Below are 24,832 nucleotides of genomic sequence, written 5' to 3' on the forward strand. Positions count from 1 at the left end.
AACAAGTGTTGTGTTAATGCTATATTTATTTAATATATTTGATTTACAGTGACAGTTTGGCATTCACCTTCATAATTCAGGTCAATCCTGACCTGTAAACAAGCATAATAATTTACCAGAATAATAATTTAGTAATTAATTCCCTTATATTAGAAACAAATAAACACAATATTGACTTAACAGGGGTGCGGGGGGGGGGGAATCAACAAGGTATTAATTATAAATTATTATCGTTTGTAATTTCATTAGATTACAAATTTTACAATATCAGATAAAATGTACATGAAAAATGTTACATGTAGTTAGTAAAGGTACTCCATTGAGGACCAAAAGCCTCAAAACATAAACTTTGATTTTCTTACATTGATCAGCTGGGGCATTTAAAACAGAAATATATACAAAAGGTAATTCAGAAATACACTCGAAAAACTGATAGAAAATCGTATTTTTGTGCTACTCTTAGCCTGATTCGAGTGGAAAGTCTTGCTACACTTTTCAATGTTGGGTCATTTTCAACAATTAGAATAAATATCCTGGGAAAACAGATTGAGTGAATGATCTGAAAGTTTGTATACGAGTTATTGGACTAGACCTACATCTTATAGAACATTAAGCTCGAAAAACAATTCCAGTCGTGTCATGTCATATACCTCCGTAGAGTCCCTTTAAAAACAAAAGTCAGGAACATGATAAAATTGAAAGGTTGTAAGAAAAGAAACATTTACACGAGAACGTTATTTTGATTGGCTGAAATGTTTGTTTAAGCTCATTTGTTTAGTTACAAAAGTCTCCTCTGAGAAAGCAAAACAGACAATTTACCTTCTATTGCATCATATAAAACTAAAATTAGATGAGAAAAGATCAAATATTGCGCAGTTAAAAATAAAATAATATTAATAATGATAAAAAAAATAATAATGTTGTCCATGGGTGTCTCCATCTTAGTAAACAATATTGATGAAACAAGGCCATAAAATTGCTTGAAATTATCTTTAACAAAATCACAAAGAAATTTACTTAAACAGTAGCTGAATATTTGTCACGGAAAGTTTTTTTTTTGTTTCTTATATAATGAATGCGCATTACGTGGCAAGACACGCTTGTTACAGACACGGCATTTAGACAACATAATTATATCAACAAGAGGGCCATGATGGCCCTAAAATCGCTCACCTGTTTATAAAGTTCTCCATGATAAGGAACATAATTATATTAGTACTATAACAATTTATAAACAAAATATAAACAGATACAAAACAGAAACAGAAATAAAACCTTAACCTAAAACTGATATCATAAAATTCATATTTGTATCTGAAATAGTGCATGTGTAAAAACATTTACTGGTTGTCATTGCATATAAGGACATACATGTATAAGGAAAATCAATGAACCCCAAAACGTTTTAGAAGTGCGCATGGGACCAGCCTATTATTTATGTTGAGTGAGACTAAAACATGTTTGGAGCACCACACTTTATACCGTATTCCGGTAAATACCGGTCAATGCGATTAAATGATTATGTGCTAGAATTTCGCCTTTTTACCCAAAAGAATGAAATTTGTAACGTACGCACCGATTTATATACGATAATGAATGCAAAATGTAAGAATTGATGAAAAAAACAACAACGATATTTGTCTAATTTGTGATCATGATTTCTGCAAGCGTCTAGTGGTATATTGCTCCAATCCTGTATTGAGTTAAATCCATGAGGATTGAGTTAAATCCATTTATGTTAAACATACTTACAGGTTCATGATGAGCTTATAACATTATATCGTTCAGAATGCTTCGGAAAAGCTCCATTCTTGAAACAAGTGAGGGCAGTCTTTTTTATAATTCTTTATGTTGTATCATAAATTATTTCCATTATCAATCATTGTTTAATTACCATAATATTTGCCAGTCACAACGTGACAGCAAAAAAGAAGAGCATAATGTCACTTAAGGATCCGTGCATTAATTACTGAATTACAGATATTTTCAGGCATAATTTCAGCCAATGAAACAGTAAATTATGAAGTCATTAGCATTATATTAGGTAAAAAAACACTGAACGGCTCTCATAATTTCATAAATGCAAATATATGAGTTTATGACAATTTATAAACAATAATTGCTATATGTTCGAAGTAACAATGGCAACCATGGACATTTTAGGGAGTACTTTCCTGTATTAGCCCCTTACCTACTGGTATAGTAAGTAATTAACGACAATCTGATAAAAATCAACTCTTAATGCATTAGGATCTGATGGGCACCAAAAGGTCATTTTCTCGTGACCTGTCAAACAGCCAATCATCGGCGAGCTTAAACAATTTTTAAAGCGATGCAGTTTTGAATTTTAACCGGTGGAAAAACCAATAATTAGTAGGTAATTTTCACGATTTCGAAAACAAAAAAAAGCGTTGTCGAATTTGTATACATGTTTATATTCAGTTCGTATTTGTTTCATCAACAACCATCAGCTTGTGAGATTATCACCAAAAATGTAACAGACTATGAAGAAATAAGTATACTTGGGCAGTTAGAAAACCATGTTTAATGTTATGTAAACGATGGATACGTTGATTCTGACGTAGAGACGTTCACGTTGCGAATTAATGACGATAATGAACCGCCGGAGTTCCAGCAATTGACATGGCAATTAACACAACCTAACGAAGGCCGTGTAGATATATTATTAGTTATAAAGATTTTTGATAGCTTATATGGTCCTAAATAAAATTATAATTTTAAAACGTACGATTACCCAATAAATGACTTTAAAAGGGCAGTAAAAAAGTTTTTTTATAATAATGTAATACTGACGTTTGTAACTCTTTTTTCATAGGAAAATTTGGGGACTTTTAATAATTAAAAATAAAATGAAAAAACAATATTTTTTCGTTTATAAGAAATTTTACTTTTTTTAAAAAAAGAAGATGTTGCGTTTTTAAATTTTTCGGATAAAGATTTTTAACAAATTAAGGGCCATATATAAAGGGGTTTTTTGGGAAAATCCCCGAGTTTGTTATAACTAAAATAGAATCGTCTCGATTCAATAAAAAGTGCCCGTTAAAAGTGCGTTTCATCGCCCCCCGGGTTATCAATTTTTATTACTAGATGTTTTTTATTTATATGCTAAATTTTGCTTATTCTATTTTCCCCGTATTTTTTTTGGTTTATCCGAACAGTGAAATTATTTTTTCTGCTAAATTGTAGAATTTATTTGTTCTTTCATCTGCTAAATTATGAATTTATATATTCTTTTTTCTGCTAAATTTGCTTAATTATAGAATTTATTTGTTCCTTATTTATGCTAAGTTTTTTTAATTTTCTTAATTATAGAATTAATAAGTTTTTTTTCCATGTAAATTTATGTGTTCTTTTTTTCTGCTAGATTAAATAATATATTTGCTCTTTTTTCTGCTAAATTGTTTGATTTGTTCTTTTTTCCACTAAATTATAGAACGAACGTGTCCTTTTTCTGTGTAAAAATTGTATAAGTTTTAATGTGTGCTTTGTGTGTGTGTTTTTCTTTTGTTATGAAAGACATTTGAAAGAATTTGACTGTACTCCACGAGTAAAAAATGTATCAATTTGCCTTTTGGAAAATTTAAGATTTTTTGCTATCAGTACGTAAGACTGCAAAGAAGAGGGCGTCATCCATCAACTTGTAATTTTGGCACAAAAAAAAAACAACACATTTTTTCTCTGATTGTTTTCTTGTGTATATCTAGCATGGGCCAAAGGTAGGCTGCCCGGACTTTGATGAGGACATACAAGACGAAGATATTAACGACGATCATGAATATAAAATGGATTGCGTTAACGGTGACGGGGTGCTTATCATTGACAATGTATAGGTCAATTATGGGACATACAATAGCTTGATACTTTGACTCAGGTCATTTTGAATAGCTTTTACTCATTATAATGTACGGAAAATCTAAAAAAATCTATTTATTTTATCTGTGTGTGTGCGTGTATGTGTGTGTGTGTGTTTTGTGTTTGTGTTTGTTTTGTTTTTAAAGCGAAGTGTATTTTTATTTTTGACCCTATCATACTCTTGAAATGGAAATCTTAACTGAAATCTTAACTTAAATCTTAACAAGCCTAAAACCATAGAATTCGAACTCCTTAAATAATTTAAGGAAATCCGCTGAGGTCTAAATGCATTAAAACATATAATTTGAATGTCTTACAAATAGGTAAAATACTTAATTCAGAAAAAAAAAACAATCAGCAAAAAATAACAAACAAATATACTAAACATAAGTGAAAATCGATTTGCATGCTAATTCTTATAAATCAAAATGCTTAGTTAACAAATAAGTAAACAAAACAAATAATTTGGTAAGTTTGTAGTGTTTATAATAATAATAATAATAATAATTATAATAATAATAATAATACACGTGACAGTGTCCAAATTCGCAAAAATTGGGACAGTGGGCTACGTAGTGCTTAAATAGAAAATTAATTTTAACAATACCATGCAAATTTCAATATATTTGGACTATTTATACATTACTTATGTATTCATTCATTGTTCTGAGGTTTAACATTTTCAAATTGATAATTTGATTTATTTGTTATCTTTATAAATGTAACATGGTAATTCAGTACCCCCTGATAACATCGATAAATAGAGAAAAGTAATAATTTCGGTCATAATTCTAACCGAATTGTTGCCCCTAAGGCCTTGAATATGTTCTAATATTTAAAACCCTCTGTTTATTTAAAGATAAACTTTACATCAAACAGATTACATTTATCAGGTTTTGAAATAGAAACAATGAAAGGATTTATCTTACTATCGCAGTTGTTAACGTTGTCAAACGTGACGAGCAACATTTTATATCATAACTTAAAACTTTGAGAGGATTCACATTGATTTTCATTGTGGTATAAAGATTGATTTTCATAAATTCAAAATGGAAGTATCAGGCCCGTAAGGAATGGGACGATAAACAGTCAACATCTAACCAAGGGAGGGAAACTTACAGTTCTTTGCCAGCCTTGTAAAGTGTGACGGTGATACAATAGAAGCGGAGGCGTCTGTGAAACTTGTAACGATTCATCTGTTCTCCATGTCTAAAGGTTCATCGTAAATTGGCTATGACTAAAAAATCACGTGATCAAGTCGAAGAATGAAATGCCAATAACAAGGAGAAAGCAAAAAGATCCATGTTCGGAGTTATGTTTAGTCCATCATACTGAAATAATAAAGTTCTATTGTGAATACCATAATTCTGTAGGATGCGGAGATTGTATTGTCCTTAGCCACAAAACGTGCTCTGTTAAACTCGTCAGTGATGTATCCGACACCTATGATACCTGTGAGGAACTCGTGCAAATCAAGAAAAAGACGGAAACCTTCCTCCGTAGAATTTCATCTTACCAAGGTGATATTGTAAATGAAATAAAGACTGCTGAAGTAATGAGAGAAAAAATTATGAAAGAAATACACATTTTTCGACAAGAGATTAACGAATATTTGGACAATACTGAGGCAGATCTGATAAAACGAATAGATCAGCTGACATCGAAACAAGTGTCACAGCTTGGGGAAATGGAAAAAGAATTTAAGTCAATGGAAACTGAGATGAGAGAATGTCAAGACAAAATAAGTAAAAATTCAGATAAGATAAATCAATTGTTTGTAACAGCAAAACTTGCTCATGAAAAGATTGAAGCCTGCCAGATTTCAACCGAGCAGCTAGCGTCTAAATATGATATTGAAATATTTGACTTTGTAAAGTCTCAAGAGTAAGAAAAACTTGTAACGGACAAACGTCCCATTGGTGTTATCAATGAGAAAAAGCGGAAGTTACGTACACACAACAAAAAGAGCCTGAAAGATGTTCAAACAACGCTAATAAAGAGTCTTCATATCAGGTCAGCAGACGACAGAGAGAAATGCTTAATAACAGGAATGGCAATAATTTCATGTAATGAACTTTTGCTTGTTGATTGTGATAATTATTGTCTAAAACTTTTAAAGGTAGAAGAGAATAAGATAAGCTGTATATATAAAACAGATGGTCATCCATGGGATATTACTACAATCAATTCAGGCTTATTCGCAGTAACTATAATCTCAACAGGTGAAATACTATTCGTAAATACATCAAATGAAATTTCTAAAAGACGTATTAAGGGCAGAAAGAACGTACAGGTGACTACCTACGGAGTTCTTTTTTTTATCGTTCGAAAACAGGGGTTTAGCACTTTACATGAAAGGAAACTATAAAGAGTTGATATCCCGGGGACATTGTTATGTTTTTCCCCATTATATAGCTTCATTAAAAAGACAACAAAAGCTCATTTTTATACTTAAAAAAAGCTTTAGAGTTTTTCTGTTAGGGAAAAAAAAATAAATAAAAAAGATTTAATAAAATTTAAAAAACTTTTATAACTAGGAAAATTATTTTTTGTTGGAAGGATTTTTATAGACTTAAATGGTTACCAAAAACAAAAGTGACTCCATTTCGTGAAAGGGGTCGAAAACCCCGTTCATTGCGATTCTATATAGACAAAAAGTTTTTTTGAAATAAACGATTTATAAAAATTTTGAAAAAATTGATATTTAATATCGTAGGAAAACCCGATAAAGGTTAAAAAGAATTTCGAAAATTACGTTAACATGTATACGTATTAATTTTATAAACTTAAAATTCAAAGATTTCCATTTTATTTTAAAACATATTCATAAAAAGCAATTGAATGACCATTTTTTTAATATAATTAATAATACATAATGCTTTAAAAAATTTTAATGATTTTTAAAAATTGTTTTAAAATATTTGGGGTTATTCACAACAAAATACATTTAAAATCAGAGCATTTTAGCATGTTGTTTTTATAATAAACGACATTTTCATAAAGTATGATAAATGGTAATCTTGTGGTTATCCCCATAATGGGTTTATAAAAAAAACGAATTTCATAACTAACATTGTTTTACCTAAGACAACATATTTGAAATATATTTGAAGAATTAGTTAGCAACAACTGTAGTTTTAACATCACTTCATTACATTTGTTCCAAAAATGTCAGATATTCTGAGTTTATGTCTGTAATGATAAATGAGGTGTCCTTAAGTGCTTGACATTTAGTTGTACACCTGTAACAATATCAAACTGTTAATAGTGTCTTTGAAATGTTGTTAAAATCATCCTTTTTTCCATTTCTCAATATGCAGCACATTTATAAACTTCATTATTTGTTATTACACAAATTAAAGGACAAATGAAACATGCTGAAATATTTCATCTTGTTATATTAGCCAGAGGTTTTAGAAAGCATTTGTTGTAAAGTGCATGGCTACAGAGACTATTATAAATGAAAAAAATAAAAAATTCTACAAAACAACAATTTTTCTACAAAATTATATGTTAGGCCATGTTTTAACATGGAAAAACGCGTTTTTGGGTAATATCAGGTATTTTCATCATTTTCTGTAAATGAAAAAAATAAAAAATTCTACAAAACAACAATCTTTAAAATTATATACTAGGCCATGTTTTAACATGGAAAACCCCGTTTTTGGGTAATTTCATGTATTTTCATCATTTTCTGTTTAACCCATTACCAGATATACATGTATACGCCTTTCTACGCCTTTTTCACCCCCCCCCTTTGGCTCTCTCAAATGGTGAAAAAATGCCTTTTTATTTACGCCCCAACACTTGTATTTGTTTGAGAAATGTTGTTTAAAAACGTGACCACTTTTTCGGTGCCGTCTTCCATCCAAAAGATACATCAGTGGGTTGCCAGAAGGGGGGTGTGCCCCTTATGTTTGGGGGGTTTGAAGGGGGCGGTAGTCCCTCTCATCGCCAAGAAAGTTTTGGACTTGTGTGAGGCTAAAAATGACCCCAGGTCGATCATAAGGTAACGTGTAACCAATGCTGAAAAGCCTTTGACTCTATCTCAAGCCCTTTGGAAGTGGCATTTGAAATCAATTTTGATGGAAAAAATCAACGCAAAATAGTGATTTTTTGGCAATTTTGAGATGTACCCTAGTTGCCATGGTAACAGGAAATTAAGACTGAGCATGTTGTTGTTACAAAGGCAATGGTCCAGTCAACATTTGTGCCAAGTTTGATTAGTATTGAAGCAGTTTTTATAGTTTTATAGCAGCTTGAACCTGTAACGGGAGACTTTTCAATGAAATCAGCCATTTTTCACAAAATGCTCATGCGGTAATGGGTTAACAATTATAACTTTTATAGTAATCAAATAATATTAGAATTACAAGTAATAGAAAGAGCATCAAAACACGAGCATACAAGATTTGTACAGTATAAATCAGATTGCTGAGTGTTTTGATGATCTTTCTCTTTTATATCATAGACAAACATAAAATCACGTACCCTGTTGTCACAAAATGAAACCCAAGAAAAAAAGTTAACCATTGAACGAGCATCTGAATGTGATATTTCTGTCGCTTTCCCTTTCTCTGCCATCACAATAAGTAAACCCCAGCAAATGAGCCAATCAATGGGCTTGGTATGGAGTGCGCTTCACTCCAATTAACGCACTGTTCATGTATATTTATACGATTTAACTCAAAAGAAATGTGCCCAAACTATGATACAATAATCAAATAACGTTTGTGCAATACAATTTACTGACAATATAATCAATATAGATTAGAAGATCCATGGATACTTAAATTTGTTTCTGAAAATCCCAAGAATATGTCAAAAGGCTTCATAAAAACCCTCCGGCGGGACTCGAACCCGCAATCCCCGGCTTAGGAGGCCGATGACTTATCCATTAGGCCACGGAGGCTGTTCTGTATATATTTGTTACAGACGTGATTTTAGAAATTAATTATATATACATTATTGTACATGAGAGTTAACGAGCTCATTTACCCTATAAAGTTATACATTTCAAAAGTAAATAATGAAAAAGAATGTTTCCGCTGAGGATTGAACTCAGGACCTTCCGCGTGTTAAGCGGATGTGATAACCACTACACCACGGAAACAGTTGGTTCTACATATTTAAAGTATATTAGATATTCACGTGACCTTCTTGTCAATATGACAGGATGTTAATCAGTTGACCAGTACTAGTTGCAGAACTGATTAAAATAGCTTTAAATTACAAACACATGTTAATTTTACAGCTGTCCCCGTTCAGCGGCAAGTGGTGAAAAAGGTTGTGAAGCCGGTAAAACTTGTTCAAACACCTGTACAAAAGGTTGCTACCCCTGTTGTGCAAACTGTTCAAAAGGTAGTGACACCGCCTCCAAAACCGGCTCAAATGTTAAACGGCGATTTATTGATGCATAAGTATGTATATATGGAAAGTATTTTTCTTTCTTTTATACAGTTAACGCGTTAATAATTAACTCTAAAGTAAAACCATTAGTCTCTTTAGCGTGATCTCTATAGCCTTTGCACAGACACATTTTTTTTCTCAGAATGTATTTGAGGTATCATCTTCAAATATCATAGCCTGCAAAAAGGAAGTGTATCGATACATAACAATACTTTTCTGTTGAATAACGTCATTTTTGTCCAGTACATAAACGTTATAAAACCATCCTGGCATAGCGGCGTGTTCAGGACTGTGGTAGTTGAAGTTTGCAACTAAACTGACAAATTTATCATTATAATAAGACACAATGTTTCAAGTTTACCTTGTCAGGAATTTGTTTATGATCATATCTTCTACATACAGTAATATTTTCCTTTTTTAAACAAGCTAAAAATACCTGTTATATTTTCAGTTATTGGGCACGTGAAAAGGCCAATCTTGGTCAAGATATTCCCCTAAATAACAGCTCATGGATGAACTGACGACTTTTTTGAAACTATGGTGTACAAGGAAGAACATAATTGTATAAACACATTTCTCATGAAACATTAACATTGTGATATTGTAATTATTACAATGATACTACATGTATCTGCTAACTGACCACTAGTAGATATGTAATTAAGCATAATTATGTGTATTTTTATGATTTTCATACCGACCATTATTTAAAGGCACACTATGCCTCAGACACAAATATTTTTTTCAATCTTTAGAAGGGGCAAATATGAATTTTATCGTGTTTAAATATCGATTTTAGATCATGATAGATGCTTATCACCGATGAGAGTAGCACTGCAAACAAATTGTCATAAATGTTGCCAAATGTAAACAAAGTTATGTTAAAATTCTAAATTACTATAATTGCATTAATTTTCAGAAAGCCATAGAAATGAAACAAGGTTCTAGTAATTGGTCAATGAGAAACTTTATGGAAACAAAAACAGGACATCAAAAATAAAAGGTTTTTCAGAATGTAAAATAAAAACATTTCTGGAGCATGAGTGGCCTGAAGTATTACGACAAATACGGATCATTATGAAATAGGGTCGAAGGTCGTTGAATTTCGAATTACTGAGGTTACTTATCTATCTGGTTGGATGGACGAATAAGTTAATTCATTTGAAATTTATTTAAATCCGTTCCTTTGGTCATTTATTATTTCTTTCGTTTATGTATTTGTTACGTGTGTGTACATGTATTTCTAGTTTATGTTTAAGAACATTAATGTTCAAACAAAAGGTAAAAGAAAAAAATAAAGAAAGGAAATTTTAATAACTCTACTTCGAGGCTAATGGAAATTAACTTGTTAGTTTTTAATGCACTTTAAATGATTTAATTTTCTTTTAAACAAAAATGAAAAACCTATGACTATTTTGATATGACAGACTGGTTGTCACACCAACTATTATTGTGTCGGCATGATAACTAAATAAACGTTGTTGCTGTTGCTGTTTTGTTGTTTTTAGCTCGACTATACGAAAACATGGCAAGCTGCACTACTCACCTCAGCGTCCGTGTCCATTTTTTTTTGGTCGCCTCTACAGAGAATTGTCGACACTAGTGATCACTTATCACTTCTTCGTAGTCTGTCTGTCTGTCTGTCCGTCACAAAACTTGTCCTGACTACTCCTCAAAACTTACTGGTGTAATTTCATCAAAACTTTACAGGAATGATCAATACCGAGTCTAGTTGTGCATATCGACGGTATTTTCCGGTTCAATGATTTTTAATCAGAGTTGTGGCCCTTTAATTATTTTGATATCAAAGTTTGTCTGAAATACTCCTCTTATAGAACCTAAGCAATTTCGGTTATTTGTTATCGGATAGATAGAGTACTTGCGCATATAATACGGGTTTTCAACTTGAATGATTTTTGGCTGAGTAATGGCCCTTGCGTATTGTATTTATACCGGTTCATGTAATCATTTAAAAATCTGTATTACTGCGTTTAATTCGAGCCATGTAATCATTTAAAATGGGTCATTACGGGCCAAGCACAATCAAGTCAGAAAATGCCAGAGGAACACAAGCTCTAAAACCACAGTAAACATGCTTTGTAACACCATTTGCTTCAAATTGATTTTGCATAACAATATAACAATACCACTGTGGGCAAGTAATGGCAACGGATACGATAAAGGACAAAGATAACGAGCGTTCTTTTAATGCTATATTTATTTAATATAGTTGAATTACAGCGACAGTTTGGCTCATGAATTCACCATCATGATTCAGGTCAATTCTGACCTGAAAACAAGCATAATAATTTATCTGAATAATAAGTAATTAAGTATGCCCTTATTTTAAAAACAAACAAACACAATATATACTTCACAGGGGCAAAATCAACAAGAAATTATAATTTATATTCTCGATTGCAATTTCATTCAAATACAAATTTTACACTGTTAGATAAAATGTACATGAAAAATGTTAAATGTAGTTAGTAAAGGTACTCCATTGAGGACCAAAAGCCTAAAAACATAAAATTTGAATTTCTTACATTAATCAACTGGGAGCACTTGAAACAGAAATATGTACAAAAGATAGTTCAGAAATATACTCGGAAATAAAACTGATTAAAATCGTATTTTTTGTGTTATTCTTAGCCTGATTTGAATGAAAAGCCTCGCAACGCTCTTTGATGAGCCATTTTTAACAATTACAATAAATATCCTGGGAAAACAGATTAAGTGAATGATCTGAAAGTTTGTATACAAGTTATTGGGCTAGACCTATATATAATGGAACATTAATCTCGAAAAACAATTCCTGTCCTGTCATGTCATATACCTCCGTAGAGTCCCTTAAAAACAGTAGTCAGGAAAATGATAAAATTGAAAGGTTGTAAGAAAAGAAACATTTACATGAGAAAGTTATTTTGATTGGCTGAATAATGTTTGTTTAAGAACATTTTTTTAGTTACCAAAGTCACCTCTGAAAAAGCAAAACAGACAATTTACTTTCTATCGCATCATATTAAACTAAAAATTGATGGAAAAAAACCAAAAATTAGCAGTTAGAATAAAAAAATAATTAAAGTTTTACTGGGGGGTTTTCCCCTAAAAATAAACAAAAATTGATAAAAAAGGCAAAAAAATGCATAAAATTTTCTTGAAAATTTAGTGAAAAATAATTTTTTGAGAGCCCCTTTTCCCGTTTAACAAAAATTCTAACTAAATTTACTAACACAGTAGCGGAAAGTTTGTTTTCCTGTTTTCTTATATAATGAATGCGCATTACGTGGCAAGACACACTTGTTACAGACACGGCATTTAGACAACATATATAAGTAAGAGTGCATGGTGACCCTGAAATCGCTCACCTGTTTATTAAGCTCTCTATGATCAGAAACATAATAATATTAGTAGTATTGCAATCTATAAACAAAAGCAGATATAAAATTTAAACCTAAAACTGATATCACAAGTTCATATTTGTATCTGAAATAATGCATGCGTAAAAACATTACTGGTTGTCATTGCATATAAGGGACATATAAGGGAAATCAATGACTCCGAAAACGTTTTTAGAAGTGTGCGGGGGACCAGTCTATTATTTATGTTTAGTGAGATTGGTGCACCACACTTAATACCGTATTCCGGTATATACCGGTCAATGCAAATGTTTCACCCAAGGTCTCAACCCGGTACGGAATAAGACCCAACCCGTTGTAGTCTAGAAAGTAGTTCTTTAAAATTTTGAAATGGCCCAGTTGAAGTCATCTCTAGTTAAATTGGTCATAATTAAAGTGTATTTATTGCATGTGTGTAGTTTTTGTGTGTTATACGATGACTTTAAAAGTTATTTTTTGTGTATTCTCCAGGAACTCATTTGTTGGTGGAAGGATTAAAGATGTACTACCCACCAGCTGTCAGGAGTTTTTAAAGAGGTGAATTTAAACAGTGTTACAACAGAATGAAGATTTCTGAAAAAAAGTAGATGGCTAACCTATTATATTTTGGGCCTCATTGGACTTAGATAGTGTTAATGTTTAAAGTTGAAGACAGTATATAATTCATCAAGAACAGTGGAATCCAGAATTAAGCCTCAAATTTGACTGATTTACTATAGAACAAATAGTACGAAAATTCACCGGGCCGAGTCCTAGATAAGAAATAAGAAAAATTGGAACTGGTTGATGGATATGGATGAAACTGTGCATCAGTGATGTGTTTATGAAAAGAAGTCAGGAAAATAAAGGATAACTGACAGGTTTGAAAATTTTAAATTTTATTTCAAATTTTGACATTTTAAATTGGGACATATATGTTGTTATTGTTATCTCCCCTTCAAATGTAGATGTCTGCTACTGTGTCAGTAAGCAGGGAGAAGGGTACAGAGCTTTTGCATGAAAGATTAACCACATTTTATTGAATTAAAACTGTAAAGATAAATTTAGAATTAAAAAATGAAATTTAAATTTTGTAAAAAGCAGTTTATAAATTGATAAATTTTACTTTTGCACCCTGTGTTTAGCAATATATTATAAATCTTGCTTATTTTTATAAGATTTATATAGAAAATGATATTTTTTAGAGAAATGCATCTTAAATTATGGATAAATTATGCATTGCAAGGAAATGGGGAGTGTGTGGTTTCAGATTGGTTACATTGGTAAAAAAAAGTGATTGGCAAGCTCATTCCAGAGATCTCTAAGGGGCCCAAGAAGCCACGGCCATGGGATTCGAACAAGCACCATAGTAGCCTATTGCTCATATGGACCACACATTTTATGTTTTGATGTTTCAGCAAAGGATTGATGCTGTAGTAATCAGTATGTAAATATTCACAATTTTCTTGTATTTCAATGAAGCAGAACTGACATTTTATTGAACAGGACAAATGTGATTTATAAATTTGGAAATACAGGCATTTTCAGTGTAGTGAAACTTGATGTTTTGCTGTGTTGCAGAATGTATTTGCTATTAATATAGACACATAAAATATTTTCTAGTCATTGAACAGTGTACTTTATGGATAATTGGCTCATTTAGAATAACACAGTTGATATGATTGTTGTTGTTGTTGTTGTTGTTGTAGCTGCTACATCAGTTAATTTAGGTTAGATCTATAATGTCTAAACTGCTATTTTCATGCAGGCATGCATTTTTCAGCACACAATATTTATATAGGCTCTCCTGTGTGAATTAGCAAATCTAGCCATTGATTAATTAAGACATTTTTTTCTTTCTTTTTCAGATATCAGAATTACAGCATAAATGCCTTTTATAATTTTCTTAGGCATGTACTAGTGTTGCATATTTTTTCAGACCGTGCAGTTACCAAAGCCTGGGTTTGAGTACAGGACCTTACCTTACCCTGGTAAAGATCTATGGAAGGACTCCTTCAGCTCAGTTTGGCAGCAGCTTTGTCAGGACATATTGAGAAGGTAATAACTTATGTCTAGTTTGAAACTTCAGCTATTGACGGTAGCGACTCCCAATGCTCGGGCAATATTTGGTAGTTATTTTGATGTATATCAGAAGTAAATTTCTCTAATTCTGACTATATTAAGACTTCTCAATGATTTAAAGTGGGAGACGGTATGTGTCATCTTTTTTAAGCCTTATTTGTGTGAGAGTTGGCTCATCTTACTTTGTCAGAAGACATAGGCCATGGTGATATGGTAACCTCTTTGCTAACCTTAAGATTACCTCTGTTTGTCTTTATTGATATCTTAAGCAAACAATGTAGGGTGTGTATGTTGGTTCTTTACTTGATTTGCCATTGTATATAGGTAAAAATCATAATCAGTAAGTTTTATTACAATATTGAAGGAAAAAGTTATGCAAAAAGCACATTTAATTGTGATTACTTGTATTTTAACCTAAAATTTCATGCTCCCATTTAAAGAAATGGAGTTTTTATTACAATTTTTAAGCAATAAGGTGTTATTCTTTCATGAAAATAACTGTATGACATTAGCCGGTAACATTACACTTTATTCGAAGAAAATCCATTGACAGAATCAAAAGATATGACAGAATTTGTAATATAAATTTTTGCGTAAAATCCTATTGGCCGAGCCTGACTTTTCGCATGAAGGTTCATATTTAAGAAATTGTACTGCATTAATGTTATTTGTTAGAGACATGTCAAACCTATATGATTGTACCTGTATAACACTAAATTACTAGGAAATGAGTATAAATTTTGGATTAAGTTAAAATTTGGATTCATTTAGGTCTCAACCCGGTACGGAATTAGACCCAACCCGTTGTAGTCTAGAAAGTAGTTCTTTAAAATTTTGAAATGGCCCAGTTGAAGTCATCTCTAGTTAAATTGGTCATAATTAAAGTGTATTTATTGCATGTGTGTAGTTTTTGTGTGTTATACGATGACTTTAAAAGTTATTTTTTGTGTATTCTCCAGGAACTCATTTGTTGGTGGAAGGATGAAAGATGTACTACCCACCAGCTGTCAGGAGTTTTTAAAGAGGTGAATTTAAACAGTGTTACAACAGAATGAAGATTTCTGAAAAAAGTAGATGGCTAACCTATTATATTTTGGGCCTCATTGGACTTAGATAGTGTTAATGTTTAAAGTTAAAGACAGTATATAATTCATCAAGAACAGTGGAATCCAGAATTAAGCCTCAAATTTGACTGATTTACTATAGAACAAATAGTACGAAAATTCACCGGGCCGAGTCCCCAAGGGAACGAAATTTAAAACGTCTAATTCATCTCTTACACCAATTTATATACGATAATTAATGCAAAATGTAAGAATCGATGGTGAAAAAACAACGATATTTGTCTAATTTATGATCATGATTTCTGCAAGCGTCTAGAGGTATTGCTCCGATCCTGTATTGAGTTAAATCACGAGGATTCAGTTAAATCTATTCATGTTAAACAGAACTAAAGGTTCATGGTGAGCTTATTACATTTTATCGTTCAGAATGCTTCGGAAAAGCTCCATTCTTAAAACTAGTGGGGAAGTCTTTTTTATAATTCATGTAGTTTTATATTCTATTAAAATTATTTCCATTATCAATTATTGTTCAATTAACATAATATTTGCCATTCACAACTTAACAACAGCAAAAAACAAATTGATAATTTCAGGTATAACTACAGCCAATAAAAAGTAGATTATAAAGTCAGTAACGTCATATTAGGTAAAAAGTCACTGATTAATGTAGATATTTGAGTTTATGACAATATATATATATTAACATAAGCTATAATAACTAGAGTGCCATGATATGTTCAAATAACCAACCATGAACATTTTAATGAGTTATACCCTGTATTAACTCCTAACCTACTGTAACCACATTCTGATAAAAATCAGCTCTTAATTAAAGATACTCATTAGGATCTGACAGGCACCAATATAACATTTTCTCTTCACCTTTCAAACAGCCAATCATCGGCGAGCTTTCACAATTTAGAAAGCGATGCAGTTTCTAATTTTTACCGCTGGAAAACCAATACTGAGTAGGTAATCTTCACGATTTCGAGTCAAATATGGCGATGTTCATTAAGCCGGCAGGTAAACTGGCAAAACAGTATTGTCCAATGAAAATTGAGTCAGTCATTTCCAGTTTATTTGTTTCAAATTACTTCAAACATTTTTTTCTAACAAAAAATCAGCAATTTGCTTTACTTCCACGGAGAGCGATATTTTGATACTTCTTGTAATGCCTGTCTGTAAAGGATGGTTTGATTGCATAACTAAAATAGCTTTCAAACACAGAGATGGCGAAACAAATACTGTGGCAATCAAATCCACAGGTAATAAATAACTTAAATAGGTCTGAACTTTAGTCAGATTGTGATTAGCCATTGCCGTCTGAATAGAGGTAGGACAGCCTGTAAATCAGTGCTGTGTAGCAAGGATGTAAACTATTAGTGGGTCAATTTTCATAATTTTATTTCTTTAACATTCGAATGGTTTGAAGCAGGGTTGATTCGATACCCAAATTAAGCAGGTAAGGTGTAGCACATTGTACTTCTTTATATTTAAAGATATACTAGGCTCAAATTTGATATATTGATTATTGTTACACAGTCTATTTGTAAATATACAATATAACATGTTTTTTTTTTGCGACTGGGTTCCTTGTCGGTGGTCCTGTGTTGCTGGGTCGTGTGCGGGTTGCGTTCATTGAACGCCACCCTTCCTTGATGATTTTGTTTTTCATATTTGACTTCACACAAAGAAAATAATTATGTTATAATAAAATTTCAACACATTATAGGAGGTCACAATATGAATATATAGTGTTAATAAAAAACTAGCAGTGGCCATCTTCACGTTACCTATTATATGGAACGTAGCGTCCTATACATAATTATTCATCTTTTTATTCAAATTAAACATATTCAGTAAATATTTTGTAGATTTGAAAATAAATCTGCGATTTAAATATTTTACACAAGGGTGAGCATACTATATCTTTAAAGACGACATTATATTTTACTTGAGATATGTCGTATTTGTATACATGTATATATTTAGTGTGTTATTTCATATTATTTGTTTCATCATCAACCATCAGCTGGTGAGATTAACACAAAAGATGAAATAGACTGTGTAGAAATGAGTATACTCGGGCAGTTAGAATACCGTATTGAATGTTACGTTAACGATGGAATCGTTGATTATGACGTAGAGACGCTCACGTTGCGTATTAATGACGATAATGAACCGCCGGAGTTCCAGCAATTGACATGGCAATTAACACAGCCTAACGAAGGCAGTGTAAGTATATTATTAGTTTTAAAGATTTTGATAGGTAATATGGTCCTATATAAACGGCAGTTTGGAAATAGAACCCGATCCACTAGGCGGAGGGTTATATTGCAAACAATCGTTTATGTACGGTCATTATAACCTGTCAGGAATATTTATAACGAATTTATAGTACAGCAAACTTCCCTTTTTTAGAAAAGGTGAGATTTCTTAGAAAATTGACAGCAGCTCGTAAATTATTGTTATAAAAATTTTACAAGTTATATGGCCCTATATAGACGGTTGTTTAGAAATATAAACCGAACAGATAGGCTGATCATTTTTTTAAGAGAATAAAGATGTGAATCTCTTATATTAAAGTCACAATTATTCAATGAAAAGTGACGTTATAAACGTGCAGTTTTATTGTATCCCCGTATAATCAGATTGGCCTATCATTATCTACGATGAATTTTATTTACACTGTATATGGCTAAATTTGCTTACTCTACTTTTTTTCCGTATATTTTTTAATGAAATTGATATATTCTTGTAAAACAGTGCCATGATTTTTCTTCTGCTAAATTATAGATTTCTGCTAAATCAGAATTTATTTAAATTGTTCTTTTCTTTTTTTCCTGCCAAATAATAAAATTTATTTGTTCTTTTTTCTGATAAATTATATACTTTATTTTTCTTTTTTTGTCTGCTTAATTATATAATTTATTTGTTCTTTTTTCTGCTTAATTATAGAATATATTTGTTAGTCCTTTTCTGCAAAATTATAGAATTTATATATTTGTTCTTTTCCCCTCTGCTAAATTGTTGTATTTATTTGTTTTCTTTTCTGCTAAATAATAGAATTTATTTGTTCTTTTTTGTGCTAAATTATAGAATTTATTTGTTCTTTTTCTGATCAATTATAGTAGTTATTTGTTCTTTTTTCTCTTAAATTATAGAACGCACGTATCCTTTTTCTGTGTAAAAAACATATACAATTTTAATTTGATATTTTTGTGTGTTTTCTTTCCTACCCACTTACACGAATTTGACTGTACTGCCTCCACGAGAGTATAGCATATCTTAGAAAACCTGTATCAATTTATATTTTGGAAAAAAATGATCTTTTGCTATTAATACGTAAGACTGCAAAGAAGGGTCGTAATCCATTAATTTGTAATTTTTGGCGCGAAAAAAAACCCACATTTGTTATCTGATTGTGTATTAGTCAGCACAAGACACAGGTAGGCTGCCCGGACTTTATTAGGGACATTCAAGACGAAGATTTTTACGATGATTATAAATATAACATGGATTGCGGAAACGGTGACGGGGTGTTTGCATTGACAATCATACTTGCTGTATATTGGTAAAGTTTATTGTCTTTTTCACATACTTTATATGTTCTATCCCTGTATATGTCAATTCTGGGTCACACAATCATTTGATACTTTTCCCAGGTCATTTTGAATAGGTCGTACTCATTGTAATGTACGGAAAATCTAAACTTTTTCAATTGGATTTATGTCTATGTGTGTGCGTTGGTTTGTGTTTTTTGTTGTGTTCATTTTTCAAAGCGAAGTATATTTTTGAACACATTATAATCTTGATTTAAATATCTCCATGAAGACATAATGCCTAAAAACATAGAATTTGAATTTCTTACATTAATGGAACTTCACATAGGTCTAAATGCATTAAAACATAAAATTTGAAATTGAAATTAAAACACTTTATTCAGAAAAACAATAACAAAATAATATACTTTATATAGATCTAGTTGAATTAAAAAGATTAAAAAAAATGCTAGAAATACCAAAATGCTTAGATAACAAACAAGTAAGCAATACAAATATATTGGTAAGTCTGTAGCATTTATATTAATAATAATAATAATAATAATAATAATAATAATAATAATAATAATACACATGACAGAGTCAAAATTCACAAATATTGTTTTTCTGTTTATTTATGTAACGGGCTAGAAGGATAGTGCTTAAATAGAAAATTCAATTAAAATTAGCAATAACATGCAAAATATTACATTACTTTTCTATTCATATATTGCTCTGACGTTTAAAATTTTGATAATTTGATTCATTTGTTATCATATTAAGTTTTAAGTATTAAATATTAATTTAAAATGTCCCTCCAGGGCTTCCATAGTTATCTTTATAATCGTAACATGGTAATTCGATACCCGTCATAATTTCACAAATAAAGAAAAGTAACTATTTTGGTCATAAATTTAACCAAAATGTTGCCCCCTTGAATATGTCCTAATATTTAAACTTCCTGTTTATGTATAACAAGCCGACAAAATATGGGATTACATTTATTGTGTTTGAAAGAAAAACAATTTAAGGATATAACTTACTTTCGCAATTGTTAACGTTGTCAAACGTGACGAGAAATATTTAATATCAATAGCTTAAAAATTGAGAGGATTTACATTGATTTCATGGTGGTATTGATTTTCATAAATTCAAAATGGAGGTATCAGGCCGTAAAGAATGGGACGATAAACATTCAACATCTAACCAAGGGAGGCAACTTACGGTTCTTTGCCAGCCTTGTGAGTGTGACGGTGATACAATAGAAGCGGAAGCATTCTGTGAAACCTGTAACGAGTTTATCTGTTCTCAATGTCTTAAGGTTCATCGTAAATTGGCTATGAGTAAAAATCACGTGATAAAGTCAAAGAATGAAATGCCAATATCAGGAAAAAAGCAAAAAGATCCATGTTCTGAGTTGTGTTCAGTCCATCATACTGAAATAGTAAATTTCTATTGTGAAGACCATAATTCTGTAGGATTAGGATGTGGAGATTGTATGGTCCTTAGCCACAAAACGTGTTCTGTTAAACTCGTCAATGATGTATCCGACAACTATGATACTTGCGAGGAACTCGTGCAAATCAAGAGTAAGACGCAAAACTTTCTGCGTAGAATTTTATCTTACCAAGGTGATATTGTAAATAACATAAAGACTGCTGACGAAATGAGAGAAAAAATTATGAAAGAAATTCACATTTTTCGACAAGAGATTAATGAATATTTGGATAATGCTGAGGCAGATCTGCTGAAAGGAATAGATCAGCTGACATCGGAACAAGTGTCTCATCTTGAGCATATGCAAAAAGAATTTGAGTCTTTGGACACTGAAATGAGAGAATGCCTAGACAAAATAAGTAACAATTCAGATAAGATTAATCAAATGTTTATAGTGACAAAACTTGCCCATGAAAGGATTGAAGCCTGCCAGATTTCAACAGAGGAGCTAGCATCTAAATGTGAGATCGAAATATTTGACTTTGTGAAGTCTCAAGAGTTAGAAAAACTTGTAACAGACAAATGTCCCATTGGTGTTATTAATGAAAAAAATCGGAAGTTACGTACACAGAGCAAAAAGAGCCTGAAAGATGTTCAAACAACGCTGTTTAAGAGACTTCATGTCAGGCCAGCAGACGACACAAAGAAATGCACAATATCAGGAATAGACACAATTTCATGTGACAAACTCTTGCTTGTTGATTTTAAAAATTATTGTCTTAAACTTTTAAACATAGAAGAGAATAAGATAACCTGTAGCTTCAAAACGGATGGTCAACCATGGGACATTACTAAAATCAATACAGGATTATTCGCAGTAACAATAAACACAACAGGTGAAATACTATTCATAAATACATCAAATGGTATTTCTAAAAGTCACAGTATTAAGGTCAGAAAGAACTGTAGAGGTATCGACTACCGTCACGGAGTTCTTGCTGTATCTTTCAGCAATCCAGCATGCGTTCAGCTACTTGACATGGAAGGGAGCATAATGAAGGAGTTTGATATCCGGAAACATTGTTCATCACCTTTTTATATAGCTTTATGTAACTTCGACAACAAAAGCTTCATTGTGTCTGGTTTCTATGAAAATGTTCTTGTTGAGTTTACTGTTGATGGGAAAGTAAAGGATAAAATTGACACGAAATCACCAAGAAAACTAATTATGACACATGATGGAGCAGTTATTGTTTGTTTTGAAGGTATCAGTGATAGACTTAACATGCTTGCACCAAATACAAGAGAGGTGCTTCCTATTGCTGTGAAAGGTGTCGAGAAACCAATTTGCTTGGCGATATCTGATGATCAGACGAAGATGTTTATATATGACAGGTCAAATGATGATATCAAAGTGTTTGATATCAACTAATATTTATATCGTAGGCAGAACTTAGATAAAGATTTATCATGTAGTATCAGAAACTCTCACATTATACATGTATAGTATCTATATTTTATATGAATTTTAAAATTCAAAGATTCCATTTTCAGTTTCATAGACATATTTCATCAATAAAGACATTTGTAATGACCAATTTTTACTGTACTTGTACATAATATATATATGCTTCAAACATTTTATCAATGATTTATATTTGTTTAAAGATATTTGGGTTGTTTACTTTTGATGTTTTAGATGCTTGCTTTGTAACCTGAAGGAAATCTCGCTAAATGTGAAGTTATTTGTCATTAAAGTAGCAAACAAAGTATTATTTCGATTTCTAAACAATTATTTAATCACTGCATTTTTACTAATTGTCAAAAAATCCTAAAAAAAGAAGAAATATTTGTTCATGTAATAGTCCAAATTAATAAGATTTAGAATTTCTAGAAATTCACCAAAATAAAAAGCTTTAGAGAAATAAAAATTAAAGCATTTGTGGGCATAATGGGCCTTTAATTTAAGAAAAATTAGAAGTTCTGTAAATCTTAGTTCTTATTAATCTAAAAAAAGTTTTGATATTGTATTTTTCACAAAATTTATATTATTATAATAATAATAAAAAAAATAATAATATTAATGATAATAATTATTATATTTACAGTTTATGGTTAAGAACATTAATGTTCAAACAAAAGGTCAAAGAAACAAATAAAGCAAGGAAATTTTAGTAAGTCTACTTTGAGGCTAACAGAAATTAACTTTTAAGTTTTTATTGCACTTCAAACCATTTAATTTTCTTCTAACCCAAAATATCAAGATATGAAAAACCTATGACTTCATTTATATAATTATATAAATAAACGTTGTTCTGTTGTTGCTGTCGCTGCTGTTGTTATTTTTAGCTCGACTATGCGAAAAACATGGCGAGCTGTACTACTCAGCTCGGCGAACGTGTCCATTTTTTATGGTCGCCTCTACAGATTATTGGCCGCATATAGTGTTCACTTATCACTTCTTGGTCGTCCGTCTGTCCGTCAAAAAACTTGTCCTGACTACTCAATATTTACTGGTGTAATTTCATCCAAACTTTGCAGGAATTATCAAAACCGAATCTAGTTGTGCATAATTATCGACGGCATTTTCCGGTTCAATAATCTTCAATCAGAGTTGTGGCCATTTAATGATTTTGATATCAAAGTTTGTCAGGACTACTCCTCTTATAGCACTTATGCAATTTCAGTGAATTTTTACAGGATAGATTTGTAGCTTGAGTACTTGCGCATATAACACAGGTTTTCCACTTGAATGCTTATTGGCTGAGTTATGGCCATTAAATATATTGTATTTATAACGGGTCATGTATTCAATCATTGTATTTATACCGCGCCATGTATTCGATTATTGTATTTATACTGTGCCATGTATTCAATTTTGTATGTATACCACGCCATGTATTCGATCATTGTATTTTTACCGCACCAGGAATTCAATCATTGTATATATACCATGCCATGTATTCAATTACATGTATTGTATTAATTTATACCGCGCCATGTATTCAATTGTTGTATTTACCAGTATACCGGGTCATGTATTCAATGATTGTATTTTTACCGTGCCATGCATTCAATCATGTTATATATACCGTGCCATGTATTTGATTATTGTATTTATACCGCGCCATTTTTTCAATTTTGTATTTATACTGTGCCATGTATATATTCAATTTTGTATATATATCGGGTCATGTATTCAATTATTGTATATGTACTGCGCCATGTATTCAATTATTGTATTTATACCGCGCCATGTATTCATTTGTATTTATACCGGGTCATGTATTCAATTATTGTTTTTATACTGCGCGATGTATTCAATCATTGTATTTATACTGGGCCATGTATTCAGTTATTGTATTTATACCGCGCCATGTATTCAATTATTGTATTTATACCGGGTCATGTATTCAATTATTGTATTTATACTGTGCAATGTATTCAATTATTGTATTTATACCAGGCCATGTATTCAATTATTGTATTTATAACTCTCAATGTATTCGGTTATTGTATTTAGACCGTGCTATATATTCAGTTATTGTATTTATACCCGGTCATGAAATCATTAAAAATTATTACCGAACAATGAAATTATTACCGGGCCATGCACAATCAAGTCAGAGGAACACAAGCATGCTACGTAACACCATTCGCTATTCAAGATAAAACTATACAACTCTGGGCAATTAATGACAAGGGATACGATAAAGGACAAAAGATAACAAGTGTTGTGTTAATGCTATATTTATTTAATATATTTGATTTACAGCGACAGTTTGGCACATGCATTCACCTTCATAATTCAGGTCAATTCTAACCTGAAAACAAGCATAATAATTTACCTGAATAATAAGTAGTTAATTATGCCCTTATATTAAAAACAAACAAACACAATATAGACTTCACAGGGGGGAAATTAACAAGGTATTAATTATAAATCATTCTCGATTGCAATTTCATTCAATTACAAATTTTACAATATTAGATAAAATGTACATGAAAAATGATACATAAAATTATAGTTATTAAAGGTACTCAAATG

At 31.2% G+C, this 24,832-nt stretch overlaps 2 protein-coding genes, 1 long non-coding RNA gene and 1 other non-coding gene across 5 annotated transcripts in view; 3 read left to right on the forward strand and 1 right to left on the reverse strand.

Annotated features, from left to right (window-relative positions):
- LOC132745549 (mucin-17-like) overlaps positions 1-10,770 on the forward strand; it is a 96,919-nt gene extending 86,149 nt beyond the window's left edge. For both annotated transcript variants that reach the window (XM_060734496.1, XM_060734498.1), the window contains one exon: positions 9,734-10,770. In XM_060734496.1, the coding sequence (XP_060590479.1) occupies positions 9,734-9,803 (70 nt within the window). In that variant the 3' untranslated portion in view covers positions 9,804-10,770. The remainder of the gene's footprint in view (positions 1-9,733) is intronic.
- Positions 8,914-8,986, reverse strand: Trnav-aac (transfer RNA valine (anticodon AAC)). The gene has a single exon. It is a non-coding gene; the product is annotated as a tRNA-Val (tRNA).
- A 2,226-nt stretch (positions 10,771-12,996) lies between the features above and the next one.
- LOC132745540 (uncharacterized) lies at positions 12,997-15,983 on the forward strand. Its single transcript, XR_009627850.1, has 3 exons — positions 12,997-13,540; positions 14,599-14,717; positions 15,701-15,983. It is a non-coding gene; the product is annotated as an uncharacterized LOC132745540 (long non-coding RNA).
- A 4,520-nt stretch (positions 15,984-20,503) lies between these two features.
- Positions 20,504-22,216, forward strand: LOC132745552 (uncharacterized). The gene has a single exon (XM_060734502.1). The coding sequence runs from the start codon at positions 20,504-20,506 to the stop codon at positions 22,214-22,216; it is 1,713 nt and encodes a 570-aa protein (XP_060590485.1).
- Positions 22,217-24,832: the final 2,616 nt, after the last annotated feature.

This window comes from Ruditapes philippinarum, unplaced genomic scaffold (genome assembly GCF_026571515.1).
Source record: "Ruditapes philippinarum isolate M1 unplaced genomic scaffold, ASM2657151v2 ctg1988_1_1_1_1, whole genome shotgun sequence".
Taxonomy (NCBI): Eukaryota; Metazoa; Mollusca; class Bivalvia; order Venerida; family Veneridae; genus Ruditapes; species Ruditapes philippinarum.

Coding starts and splice junctions, on each gene's coding strand:
- LOC132745552 (XM_060734502.1), top strand. CDS start 20,504: ATGGAGGTATCAGGCCGTAAAGAATGGGACGATAAACATTCAACATCT.